The sequence below is a fragment of the Schistocerca americana genome, chromosome 1 (genome assembly GCF_021461395.2).
Source record: "Schistocerca americana isolate TAMUIC-IGC-003095 chromosome 1, iqSchAmer2.1, whole genome shotgun sequence".
In the NCBI taxonomy this organism is placed as follows: Eukaryota; Metazoa; Arthropoda; class Insecta; order Orthoptera; family Acrididae; genus Schistocerca; species Schistocerca americana.
In genome coordinates this window covers 288,710,386-288,724,224 of record NC_060119.1, presented here as the reverse complement: position 1 = coordinate 288,724,224, position 13,839 = coordinate 288,710,386, and the positions used below count along the sequence as shown (strand labels likewise).

The 13,839-nt window shown below is 43.8% G+C and overlaps 1 protein-coding gene across 1 annotated transcript in view; it reads left to right on the top strand.

Annotated features, from left to right (window-relative positions):
* Positions 1 to 13,839, top strand: part of LOC124594918 (estradiol 17-beta-dehydrogenase 2-like) — a 128,186-nt gene that overhangs the window by 36,156 nt on the left and 78,191 nt on the right. The window contains exon 3 of the mRNA XM_047133410.1: positions 10,133 to 10,354. Coding sequence (XP_046989366.1) covers positions 10,133 to 10,354 — 222 coding nt within the window. The remainder of the gene's footprint in view (positions 1 to 10,132; positions 10,355 to 13,839) is intronic.

The window sequence follows — 13,839 nt, the reverse complement described above, 5'->3', positions numbered from 1 at the left end:
TCCTAGAACATACGAGGTGCCGCAAATATGAATCAGACTTACAGATTCGAGCGCGCACGGAGGCTTTCCGGCAGTCGTTCTTCCCGCGAACCATACGCGACTGGAACAGGAAAGGGAGGTAATGACAGTGGCACGTAAAGTGCCCTCCGCCACACACCGTTGGGTGGCTTGCGGAGTATAAATGTAGATGTAGATGTAGACAGTAAAAGTCCCCTCTAAACGATGTTGCTTAAATTTTCTTAAGTGAGATTTAGAAGGAAACTAATTACAAATATGAGACCCCTGGCCGCACTGTGCACAGTTGAAACATAGAACGCCACAGTAAGATAAACACTTGATCTAGGGGATTACAGCCAAGAAAACAACGGCAGTAGCTGATTACATACACAGAAAGAATTAGCTAAGCCCGCAGGCGGAAATGGAGAACAAACATGTTACTATATAAGTATTACACAGATGGGTAATTCAGCAAACAGCTAATAACAAGTAATGCGGATTTACTGGAATCAGATGATTAGCTATTTTACCGAAATAGATATGTTTTCTATAGCTGTGCGAGGTATTTGCATTGTCAGAAAGAATCTGACGAAAGCTCAAAGACCAACTCAAGCATACACTGAGGACCCTTTCTGAATTTGCCCTTTAATTAAACAGACAAAATGTTCAATAATGGTTAATCTGTTCTGAAACATACGTGCACATAAGCAGAATTAAACAATAATCTAATAAAATACAAATAATCAATTAAATAAAATTAGACTGACAAACACTGATTAGGTAATACACCAGACAAGTAGCTTACAGAAATATTTTAACAGTAAGCGCAGACTTGCATGCACAATCAACCAAACGACACTAGGCAATAACGTGACAAGTAGGAATCAAAATTCAAATTACGATCCACAGTTGCCGCGCCGGCCGAAGTGGCCGTGCGGTTAAAGGCGCTGCAGTCTGAAACCGCAAGACCGCTACGGTCGCAGGTTCGAATCCTGCCTCGGGCATGGATGTTTGTGATGTCCTTAGGTTAGTTAGGTTTAACTAGTTCTAAGTTCTAGGGGACTAATGACCTCAGCAGTTGAGTCCCATAGTGCTCAGAGCCATTTGAACCATTTGAACAGTTGCCGCAAAGCGCGACTGTGTGTCAGGAAATCAGCTAAACAGAGCCTGCTAGAAAAATACAAATCACCGCATTTGCTCACAACACAATATCGTAGGAATGACCACAAATACTAGCTTCACCCGAAAGGAACCAGGATGCAGTGGACGACACGTCAATTAGGATTGATTGGCTCTGAGCACCATGCGACTTAACTTCTAAGGTCATCAGTCGCTTAGAACTTAGAACTAATTAAACCTAACTAACCTAAGGACATCACAAACATCCATGTCCGAGGCAGGATTCGAACCTGCGACCGTAGCGGTCGCTCGGTTCCAGACTGTAGCACCTAAAACCGCACGGCCACTCCGGCTTGCGTCAGTTAGGAACAAAATTACTATCCATTACAGAAAATGGTTCACCATAAAGTCTACAATACAAGCAAATAACAGTTCTCCGAGAAGGCTTGCTTCCTCTAACGATCGAGAGGCTCGCAGTTAACTTCAAATCAGCGTGATGGCGCCAGCAACATTCCAAAGGCTAGGCCGCCACCTTCCAGCTACCTGTGGCCCAATAGAGCGCTCACGCATCCTGGATAAAACTGTACCTACACCCCTTCACATTTCTGTCAGAAAGTCCCTTCCCTTCTGCTTGACACACGTGGCTCTATATCCCCACCCGCCATTGCTCATGTGCACTCATGCGGGCTGCCATCTTCCAGTGCCTAGCAACGGAGCAGAGACATACACAAAGGCATCGATAACACACGCCAAGGTCATCTCGCGCGCACAGAACATATTTATTAATCATCCCTGAAGTCTATGCTCAATGCGAGGTGCCATTCTCAAGCTAATAGCAGAGCGCAACCCCGAAAATCGCATGGAAAGAAGTGAAGTTACCCTAGCATGGGGGGTCGTCATAACGTATGGATGACTTTGACACTTTTTAAGTAGAATTAAGACCCATATTTTGATAAAAAATACACACAAATATACTTAGGCCCACAGCCCTGCACTTATGCACCTTCTGTAGTAGTAAAAGTCACAGAATATACACTATGTGATCAAAAGTCTCCGGACACCAGGTTGAAAATACTTACAAAATTGTGACGCCCTCCATCGGTAATGCTGGAATTCAATATGGTGCTGGCCCTCCCTTAGCCTTGATGACAACTTCCACTCTCTCAGGGATACCTTCAGTCAAGTGTTGGAAGGTTTCTTGGGGAATGGCAGCCCATTCTTCACGGAGTGCTGCACTTACTGACGAGAGGTATCGATGTCGGTCGGTGAGGCCTGGCACGAAGTCGGCGTTCCAAAACATCCTAAAGGTGGGTGTTCTGCAGGGTTCAGGTCAGGACTCTGTGCAGGCCAGTCCATTACAGGGATGTTATTGTCGTGTAACCATTCCGCCACAGGCCGTGCATTGTGAAAAGGTGCTCGATCGTATAGAAAGATGCAATCGGCATCCCCGAATTGCTCTTTAACGGTGGGAAGCATGGAGCTTCTTAAAACATGAATGTAGGCCTGTGCTGTGATAGTGCCACGCAGAACGACAAGGGGTGAAAGCCCCCTCCATGAAAAACACGACCACACCATAACACCACCGTCTACGAGTTTTACTGTTGGCACTACACATGCTGGCAGATGACGTTCACCAGGCATTCTCCATACCCACACCGTGCCATCGGATCGCCACATTGTACACCGTGATTCATCACTCCACACCACGTTTCTTTCCTACCGTTCAATCGTCCATTGTTTTCGCTCCTTACACCAATCTAGGCGTTGTTTGTCATTAACCGGCGTGGTGTGTGGATTATGAGCAGCTGGTCGACCATGAAAGTTTTCTCATCTCCCACCTAACTGTCATAGCACTTGCAGTGGATCCTGATACAGTTTGGATTTCCTGTGTGATGTTTGCCTATTACACATTACGATCCTTTTCAACCGTCGGCGGTGTCTGTCACTCAAAAGACGTGGTCGGCCTGTACGATTTTGTGCTGTACGTGTTCCTTCACGTTTCCACTTCACTATCACGTCGGAAACAGTGGACCTAGGGATGTTTAGGAGTGTGGAAATCTCGCGTACAGGCGTATGACACACCCAATCACCTGAGCACGTTCGAAGTCCGTGAGTTCTGCGGAGCGCCCCATTCTGCTCTCTCACCTTGTCTAATGACTACTGAGGGCGCTGATCAGGAGTACCTGGCAGTAGGTGGCAGTACAATGCACCTAATATGAAATATATATATTTTTTGGGGTGTCCGGATACTTTTGACCACCACGCCAGCAGCAGGAGTTAATGTAAGCGATTTCCACGTTAAATAATTTGAAGTATAGAATAGTTTTCACTCTGCGGCGGAGTGCTCATATGAAACTTTCTGGCATGTGAAATGAAATGAAATAATCGTATGGCATTGCCGGCCGGGGGTACCACCCGGGGAAGTTCGGCCGCTTAGTCCGAGTCTTATTACGGTCGACGCCACCTTGGGCGATGAGGATGAAATGATGATAAGGACAACACAACACAGATTCCACAAGATTAAAACTGTATACTGGACCGAGACTGGAAGTCGGGATATTTGCCTTTTGCGGGCGAAGCCAAAACAATCTTCAGGAATATCCCACAGGCTGTGGCTAAGCCATGTCTCTCCTTTCTTGCAGTAGTGCTAGTCCCGCAAGTTTCACAGGAAAAATAGTACGGATTTTGAAAGATAGGAGATGAGGTATTGGCGGAAGTACATCCTGAGGATGGTTTTTGGGTCATGCTTGACTAGCTCAGTTGATAGAGCTATTGCCCCCGGAAGGCAAAGTTCCTAAGCTCCAGTCTTGATCTGGCACAGTGTCTTAATCTGCAAGGAAGATTCAGTTAAATTACAAAGAGAGGGATTCTGCGTTAGATCACCACATTTTAAACACAGTTTACTCAATTATTTGTGTCGATAGCAAAAACCTCTGAGCAAAGACCCAGAACAGCAGCACTTCTGGTCATATAATACAAGTGTGAATGTAGTTACACTATTCTGTGTGTGTAGTAGGACGTGGATACCCCAGAGCTAGAGGTAGGGTAGATGTGAATTTCTTGTATGCCTAGTGTTACTCAAGACATCAGAACGCATACTAATGGCGGAAGATCATTTCTTAACTGTCCTCCAGAACCGCTTTATAACAAGAGCGTAACTGCTTATTTTTTTAAAAAAAATTAATAATGTAAGATATGAAAATGCTAAACATTGAAAAACAGTAGGACCACGGCAGGAGCTTGTAGTCTGGCAGAAAGAGCCATCGAGAGACCTTGCCAATTGAACAATTGTGGGTATAACCTTCCTCGCCTTAGCGATTAGAGATATAAACAGCATCGAGCAGACAGCATCCCCAGACTCCTCTCTTTCCAGTGAGTGATAACTTTCCTCCAAAACAGCCATATGAACATGTGTCTAAAGCAGTCTGTACATCTTAACTGATATAGCCTAAGAGAACAATCAAAAAGTGATTAAAAGTAAATTAAATCGTTAAGAAATTAGACAAATGCCGAGCAATAGTACACAAATCAAAAAAAGTTTTGCATCACCTCGGTTCCGATAGTTCCATAACCTGTACAGAAAACTGGAATAGAGATCAACGTAAACATAATTTCCGCCCTTATTGTTGCTCATGAGAACCACAACCTGCATGTTGTACCACCATACAGCGAGACCCTCAGAGGTGGTGCTCCAGATTGCTGTGCGCACCGGTACCTGTAATACCCATTAGTACGTCTTCTGGCATTGATGCATGCCTGTATTAATCGTGGCATACTATCCACAAGTTCATCAAGGCACTATTGATCCAGATTGTCCCACTCCTCAACGGTGTTTCGGCGTAGATCCCTCAGATTGGTTGGTGGTGCACGTAGTCCATAAACATCCCTTTTCAGTCTATCCCAGGCATGTTCGATAGAGTTCATGTCTGGAGAACATGCTGGCCACTCTAGTCGAGCGATGTCGTTATCCTGAAGGAAGTCATTCACAAGATGGGCACGATGAGGGGGGGGGGGGCGGGCAAATTATAGTCCATGAAGACGAATGCCTCAACAATATGCTGCCGATATGGTTGCACTATCGGTCGGGGGATGGTATTCACGTATCGTACAGCCGTAACGGCGCCTTCCATGACCACTATCTGCGTACATCGGTCCCACATAATGCCATCCCAAAACAGCAGGGAACCTCCACCTTGCTGCACTCGCTGTAAAGTGTATCTAAGGCGTTAAGCTTGACCAGGTGCTTCCAAACGCGTCTCCAACGACTCACTGGTTAAAAGCATATGCAACACTCATGGGGGAAGAGAACGTGATGCCAATCTTGAGCGGTTCGTTTGGCATGTTGTTCGGCACATCTGTACTGCGCTGCATGGTGTCGTGGTTGCAAAGATGGACCTCGCCATGGACGTTGGGAGTGAAGTTGCGCATCATGCAGCCTATTGCGCACAGTTTGAGTCGTGACACGAAGTCCTGTGGCTGCACGAAAGCATTATTCAGGCAGTCTGAGGGCGGCATGCCATCGACAGCTCCTATCTCTCTATATCTCCTCCATGTCCGAACAACATCACTTTGCTTCACCCCGAGCAGCCTGGACACTTCCCTTGTTGAGAGTCCTTCCTGGCACAAAGTAACAACGCGGACGCGATCGAACCGCGGTATTGACCGTCTAGGAAGGGCTGAACTATAGACAACACGAGCCGTGTACCTCCTTCCTTGTGGAATGACTGGAACTGATCGGCTGTCGGACCCCCTCCGTCTAATAGGCGCTGCTCATGCTTGGTTGTTTACGGGTTTGGCCGGTTTTAGTGACATCTCTGAACAGTCAAAGGGACTGTGTCTGTGATACAATATCCACAGTCAGCGTCTATCTTCAGGAGTTCTGGGAATCAGGATGATGCAAAACGTTTTTTCATCTGTGTATTATTAACTAGTCTAAGACATGTAAATAATATGTATGCTACCCCTGATGTGCAAGCGGCCTTATATCCCCTATAAGCAAACTTCTCGTAATTTCATCTACTGTAGTGTCAATACGTGATCCATGTGCGTCGCTTTTCGTTTATGCACTTCACACTACATCCAAATATTTTAGGATTCTAATTATATATGACTTGCAACTCGCATATATTGGGAGAGAATACCAAAGGATTCGGAATCAGAATAAGAAAACTTTACCGGTTTCTCATGCACATAGAACCAGTAGGAGCATGACAGTTTCATCTTCTTACTATGGCTCTGCATTAGTAGTCCATCACTTATTTCTACCTGTTACATCAAGAAACTACAGCCTCTGTCCATGTGTACAATGTTCTATTGTTTCTAAGCATATGCGTGTGACGTGACGTCTCTCTTCGTCTGTATAAACGAGCTCCACATATCTTTTTCAGTGAAGGTCTGTGACCTCTCCCAACCTTTACTACTGATCTCGGACATGATGGGAGCAGGTTGTATTCTGATTCTAATAGTTCTGTTCCTTCGTACAAAGTTGCAGCTTTCTAGGAAAGTATCCGAGATATCTACAGTCACTTTGGTCTAGTGGTTATGCCACAAATTTCAACTAACTCCAAAGGATAACTAAAGATACCTTCTACGACCATGTCATATCCGGGTTCTACCGTATTTTTTCCTTTTTTTGTGGTATTTCCATATTTCTCCCCTTTTGTTCCTTTTTTTCGTTTTTCTCCGTATTTTTTCCACTTTTCCATTTTTTTCATATTTTTCCATACTCTATACGCATAGTGTATATACGCTCGTATTGCTTACATTATGAGGCACGGGTTGCTACTTTTTTACCGTCTAACTGTGATACATAGTCCCATCCCAACCTGTGTGATTACAAATTGTACTCCATCCAAATGTTAGCCCACATAACACTAAGTGCCAAAGCCAACACTAAAACGCACGTATTGCCAAAATATTCAAGTGCCTTGTAAAGTGGTGTGATTCCATAAACATAAAACGATATACATGGATCACATATTTAACTTCGAAATGAATTATACACACTCATTCTTTTGGCGTGCTCGTATGAAATAACGATGAGAAGTTTGCTACTAATGAAGGTGCAAAAGTGCAGGACTGTGCTCCTAAGTCTAGATTAAACGTATTATCTTACCAAGTTAAGTCGATGGCGGTGCCTGAGCGGTGTAGTATAAGGTAAAAGCAAAATATTATTATTCTTTATTGCTGCACGCATATGATAATTGCTACAACTGATTTTCGTACTATTGTTATATCAAAGTGCCATGTAAATGTTTTCAAAAACTCTTTCAATATTAATCTTTCTTATAAAGATAATAAAGATAACTTTTGACACTTCCTCTGAATTTAAAGCCGGCCGGAGTGGCCGTGCGGTTCTGGGCGCTACAGTCTGGAACCGAACGACCGCTACGGTCGCAGGTTCGAATCCTGCCTCGGACATGGATGTGTGTGGTGTCCTTAGGTTAGTTAGGTTTAATTAGTTCTAAGTTCTAGGCGACTGATGACCTCAGAAGTTAAGTCGCATAGTGCTCAGAGCCATTTGTCGTTCTGCTGCTTGTCTACTGGGAGGCAATAATACTTTATACGCTGATTACTTGATCATGACATTTTTTTCTGTTGTGAGTCCTAAAATCAGAATACAATAGTGTTATATCTTAGTTAGGTGTGTACATGCTGTGGAATATTTGTCAACGGTAGCGTGCAGTACAACACATCGATAGTCTCCTTAAAGAGAAAGACAATCAGGAGCGATAATGGGTTATGAAATTATGCAATGCACTTCCATAGTTTTAATTAGTTAAAGTAAACATTGACTGCACAAACACTGATACTGACAGTTGTTTTGTAAACTATCTACTGGTGTGATTCTGTGCTACTCTTCTGGGCGCCTGACTGTTCGTTTAATCAATTCATCAGCCGTGTTGCTGGCATCAGATACCTCCTGTAGAACCAGGACTGGGAAACATTCATGACGTAACTTCTAGCCATGGCTCCTCAAAAGTAAGAAAAAAATAAGAAAATTGAATACTTTTTGACACTACGGATAAAAATTGTGTAAAATGTCTGTCTGGGTCATAATGTCTTGTTTGTATGTTTGTTTGTTTGTGTATGTATGTGTGTGTGTGTGTGTGTGTGTGTGTGTGTGTGTGTGTGTTTGTGTTAGGCATTTCTCTAATGCTACAACAGACAATATTGTATCTGGAACCGTATCACAGTTCCACAATCTCCTTACGATTTTTTCTTTGTTTTTTACACTTCCGGAAAGATGACTCATTTCAGTGACCAGTTACATAGATTAGTGAAAAGCTCAGTTAAATTTTGGAGAGATGGGTGCCAAATGCTTCATGACGTTCCAGCAATTCCTGATGAGCAAGTGGCTTTCAGTTTTTTGGCTACCTTAACTGTTTCCTCCTGATCAACATTGCCAACAAACATTGATAATTTCAAGTGTTGGTCTTGTTTCCCATTCGCTGCTAATTCTCTTTTAAATTCGTTTTTGTTAAATTTTCAGCTTTTCCAGCGAAGTAGCTGTTGAATGTGTTTGCTGTTCCACTGGACTCTAACTTTTTTGTATGTATAACAAAACTAGAGTCTTATCTGCTTTCTTTTATTTACCCATTTCATTTTGTGTAATGTTCCAGATATCTTTCATTCACTTGTATAGCTTTTTATGTACATATGATTACATACTCTTTTTGCTCTAATATCTACTACCTTCAGAGGGACGGCACTATCAAAATGCTGCAAACTTTTTGTTGATATGTATATTCAGCCTTCCAGTTTCCTTGACAGCAGATAAATCTTAACTATTCACTAATAATTGGTTTATGATATTCTAACGGAAATTATTGCATTTTTATCTTTAGTATATTTTTTTCTTGTTCTACGTTAACAGTAGTGATAAGTTTCGAAGTTTTATGGTCGCTGAAAAATGTATTGTACACTTTTACCACTCACTTACATTACTCGTTACCAAACAGGTTTTGGTCAAAGCCTGTCTGACTGATTGGCAAGGTTTATTGTGATAGTAAGACAATGACCAGAGCAGCTCTGCTTGCATTTAATAAGAAAGTCAATCCTAAAGCCATAACAAGCTATGGCCTGACATTTTATTGCATTGGAGGGCCACACTGGAACCGATTTAGCACACTGCAAACAAGTGAACGACATTCCAATTCGCATGTCCAACGGTGTCGGAAGAAGTTAAGTATTCTTTCCAGCTACACAGTGCAAGGCTACCATGTCTAGAGAGGTCAGGTTCTATGGTAACCAGACAGACATACGCTGTGCATCTTTGTATTGACAAGGCATAGGTTTTGATCAGAGGGCGCATGTGATTTTATGTTTTCAATGAGTCGTTTGAGTTACATGAAGGCAGTCAGAATTTGTGTTGGTCAGCAGTATCAATGCGATGGAGTTTTGCCGTACACCCTATGGGAAGTGATAAAAGAGGAGAAATGACTATATTTCAACAGGAATGCACAGTTTACCATAAAGATTGCAACAGCAAAAAAGTTGCGAAATGAAACTTCCTGGCAAATTAAAACTGTGGACTGGACCAAGATTTATTGGACCGAGACTCGAACTCGGGACCTTTATCTTTTGCAGACAACACCTCTGCCGACTGAATTACCCGATTACGACTCACGACTCATCCCCACAACTTTACTTCCGCCAGTACCTCGTCTCCTACATTCCAAACTTTACAAAAGTTCACCTTGTAAGACTACCACTCCTGGAGGGAATGAACTTGCTGAGACATGGCTTACCCACAGCCTGTGGGATGTTTCCAGTGCGAATGTTCACACTTCAGCAGAGTGTGCCCTGATATGAAACTACCTGGCAGATTAATACTGGCAAAAGCATAGGTCCTGAGTCTTGGTCCGGCATAGACGTTTGCTCTGCCAGGAAGTTTCATAATGGCGCACACCCCGCTGCAGAGTGAACATTTCATTCTGGTATTTATGAAATGTCTGTGAATGTAAATATTGGCAGTCAGGAGCGGCATATTTTGTAGTTCTGTGGTTCTGCGCAGGCTGCGACTCTGGCTTCGGGCACGAACTGGCTCGCCATCTGGACGGGCTGGGCGTGCCGGTGTTCACGGGCTGCTTGCTCCTTGACGGCCCCGGTGCGCGCACACTCGCCGCAGACTGCTCCTCCAGGTTGCGCGTACTGCCGCTAGATGTCACCTCAGACCAGCAGGTGGCCGACGCTGTCGTCTCCGTCCAAACAGCACTTTCGCACGCGCCGGGCACAGGTATCAAGAAACGACGGGAAGGCATTGCAAATATGAAATACTTTTAAAATTCAACCAACAAGATTCTACTTCTCCAAGAGTGCCCTTTATTAAATGCTACTAATCTCAAAGGATTCATGCCACATCTTTAGGGATTTCATGGTCATGGTAGAAAATTACTGCAGTTCGACGAAGTATAAGCTGCCTACGTATCCTTGTACCTGCTCCCCCATCTGTTCCTTTACCTCGAACATGTCCGCATCCTCTACACCTCCCGCCGACTTGATCCCCCTCATCCCCTGGTTGCTCCTCTCCTCTCCAACCCCCGCCCTCTACCGCGCCATCACCGTTGTGTCCACCCCTACCTTCCACCTCTACAGCATTTCCTTTCCCAAGGTGGCTTCCATCGAGTCCCCCTCCGGGATGATGCCCTCTCCATCCATTTATCCCTCCAATCAACTCTGATCCTCACCTCCCCCTCCCTTCCTCTGTCCTTTTCCCGGGCTCCGTCTCCCCCCTTACATCCTGTTTTTTCCCTGCCTACCCTTTCTCTGCCTTCCTTCTCTCTCCTGAGTCCTTTTGCTCTCCCCTCCACTGCTTTTCCTACGCCGTCTCGCGTCTGCTCAGCCCCCCTTTTTTTTCTATGTCCCCTCCCTCCATCGGCTCCCCCCTTTTTTTCTTTTCTTCTCCTCCCCCTTTTCCCCCTCATCGGTTCGGGTTCTCCCCCCCCCCCCCCTCCCATCTGCCGCCGTGTCGCTTCTACAGTGCTGTTTTATGTGAGTGTTTAGTATTGTGCATCCCCTGTCAGTGTTGCGAACAGCCACCATACTCTCGCTAGTTGTGTTTTTATCTCATGCGAACAGAAACCAGACTGTAGCCGTGTTTTTTTATCTGTGCATGTCTCCTTCCTGTGTGTCTTCATCCGCATCGTCAAGGCCGTGCTTTTGTATTTAAGGTTCAGCAACTTTCTGCCATTTTACTTTTGTTAACAAAGTCACCGTTTTATCGCCTTTTTTATATTGTTTGTTCTCCCACCATTGTTTGTTTAACTTTCCTCTAGGCTGTAGCGCGACGTTATTAAGTTGCTGTCGGCCCGCCCCTCCCCCCTTGCGGGGGAATCATAAATCAATAAAGGAAAAAAAAAAATTCTACCTGCTGCCGCCTCTAAAATAAATTTTGAAGCTGATGGCTTATACCTTGTTACGTGATTGTAATTTTCCACTGTTAAGTGACTGAAGATTTGGAGTGAATCCCCAGAAATTAGTAGTATATTCTAAAGGACATTGTGGTGAAGGGGGAATTTTATTTATAGTAAATAATATATGCCAACGACATGTCATATATGGATAATATTTTAGAATGCTGACTTTTCTTATAGCATTATATTGTTACCCAGTCCAATCTATCCACTGTCACAAATGATGACGATGACGATGACGACGATGACGATGACGATGGCGACGATGACGACGACGACACAAACACCCAGTCCCCAGGCAGGGAAAATCCCCAATCTGGTCTGGAATCGAACCCAGGACCCCATGATTCAGAGGCAGCAACCCTAGCCACTATAACACGAGTTGCGAACGTATCATGTTGGTATATCTAATACTACTGCACCAAATCTCTATGACAAGTACAATCAGATCCTTTCTCATTACGCAAGCCCACATAACAATTCTTTAGTACAACCTCTTTCATCAGCTTCCTGTTTATCTTATGCTGATCACACTCTATTCAGATGTTTATGTAGAGCTTTTCCTCACATCTCCAAATTATTGAATTAAGGCATTCCACTTACGGCTGTTGAAAATCTTGATTGTGATCGAGGTTTCGACATTTCTGAAAGTAATCATTGTCACCAGATGAAATAAGCTGACATTAAAAGGAATATCTTCCTCCTCCAGTGGTTTACAGAAGCATTAATATGGTCATCTCACCTACCATCAATGCCCTAATGACCACCTCGAAGTAATCAATGCCACACCCAGAAACCTGTTTAAATCAATAACACTTCTTGCATGTTTATTATCTGTGTTTAACAAAACTGTATTTTAAAAACATATACTGTTTTTAGAGCAGTTGCATTCTGCTGTATATGCAGCAAAATCACAAAGAAGTAAAACAATTCAATCTACGTTGAGTGCCCCACTTTACGATCGCAGTTAAGTAGATGGTACACATTTCTAAACTGCTCGTCATCTTGTTTTTGTGGTTCTGTCACCTCGTTTCTCTTTCAATACGATTTACTGGCATCACTAAGTTGCTGGTTTGCTTGCCTGTGAGTGGCAGCAGCAGCGCTTATCGATAAGTGCACTGTCGTACTATCTCTGGAGCGACCGCTAGTATTTAGAGGTCGTCGTGTGTCTGGAGTTCAGTTGGGACAGAGCGCCAGTGAGGTGCGGACAGGCAGTACTCGCCGACTGCTGGCAATGGGAAAGTGTTACCTCTGCATGGTTGGATCCGAGCTAGTGTGCCCGGGTCGCCATGTCTCCGGGTTCTGAACGAACATTGAGTTGAGTCGGGTTGGAGCTGCAGTGAGCTCCAGACGGCCAAGACTTGCTCGACCTTTGCCAGCATACATAATTTGAGTGGGGACGACCTTGGTTGGTCGTTCGGTTGGTCATCTCATCGGAAGACGTGTATTTGGTCGCTTATGAAAACTCTGTGTGTGTGTGTGTGTGTGTGTGTGTGTGTGTGTGTGTGTGTGTGTGTGTGTGACTTGACATTTCTCCTTGTTATTCCACAGTGATTGGTTTTACGATTGTCGGATTTATTGATGCAAGTGTTTACATCGAACTGTGTGTAGCTTCTGTGATTTCTGCTGAGCAGATGAATGCTGTCTGCGTACTGGAGCAGTCAGTCAGTCAGTTGCGAGAGTGGATGGGAATTGATTAGGTTGTTGGTTGGTTCTTCACCCGTCCTTAGGTCGTTTTGCCACCCAATTATTTAGTGTTACGCTTGACTGCCTGTCACATAAACTGTTGTTAGAGTTTCCTCCCCAGGCCGACCTTTGGAACACTTCTGAGCACCACTGTTCTACTGTTTGTGTTTGTGATTTTCTTTGGTGGCAAGTACTGTGCCAGGCCTTCAGCCGTGTATTAATTTTGACTGTCCTATGTTCAGGATATGGCCTTCAGCCGAAACTTATGTAAAGTATTTTAAGATTAGGCCTTCAGCCGTGTTTTATTTAAAATTCTTGTTTGCTCTGTATTTAGGCCTTCAGCTGTGTTTGTTTTAAAATCTTTGGCTTTCAGCCATACTGTGTAAATTCCTATCTGTAAGGTTTCTCTTTAATTATCTTGAATAATTGTTTGGGCCTTCAGTCGTCAAGATATTTCATGTTTTCTTAAAATGGTTTTCAGTTGTACTGTGTAAATGCTTGTCTTTGAAGGTGGCCTTTTATTATGTTGAAATATTATTAGCTTTCAGCCGAGGAATTAATTTAAATTTTCCTTAATATGGCATTTAGCTGAAATATGTAAATGCTTGCTTGTAAAGAATTT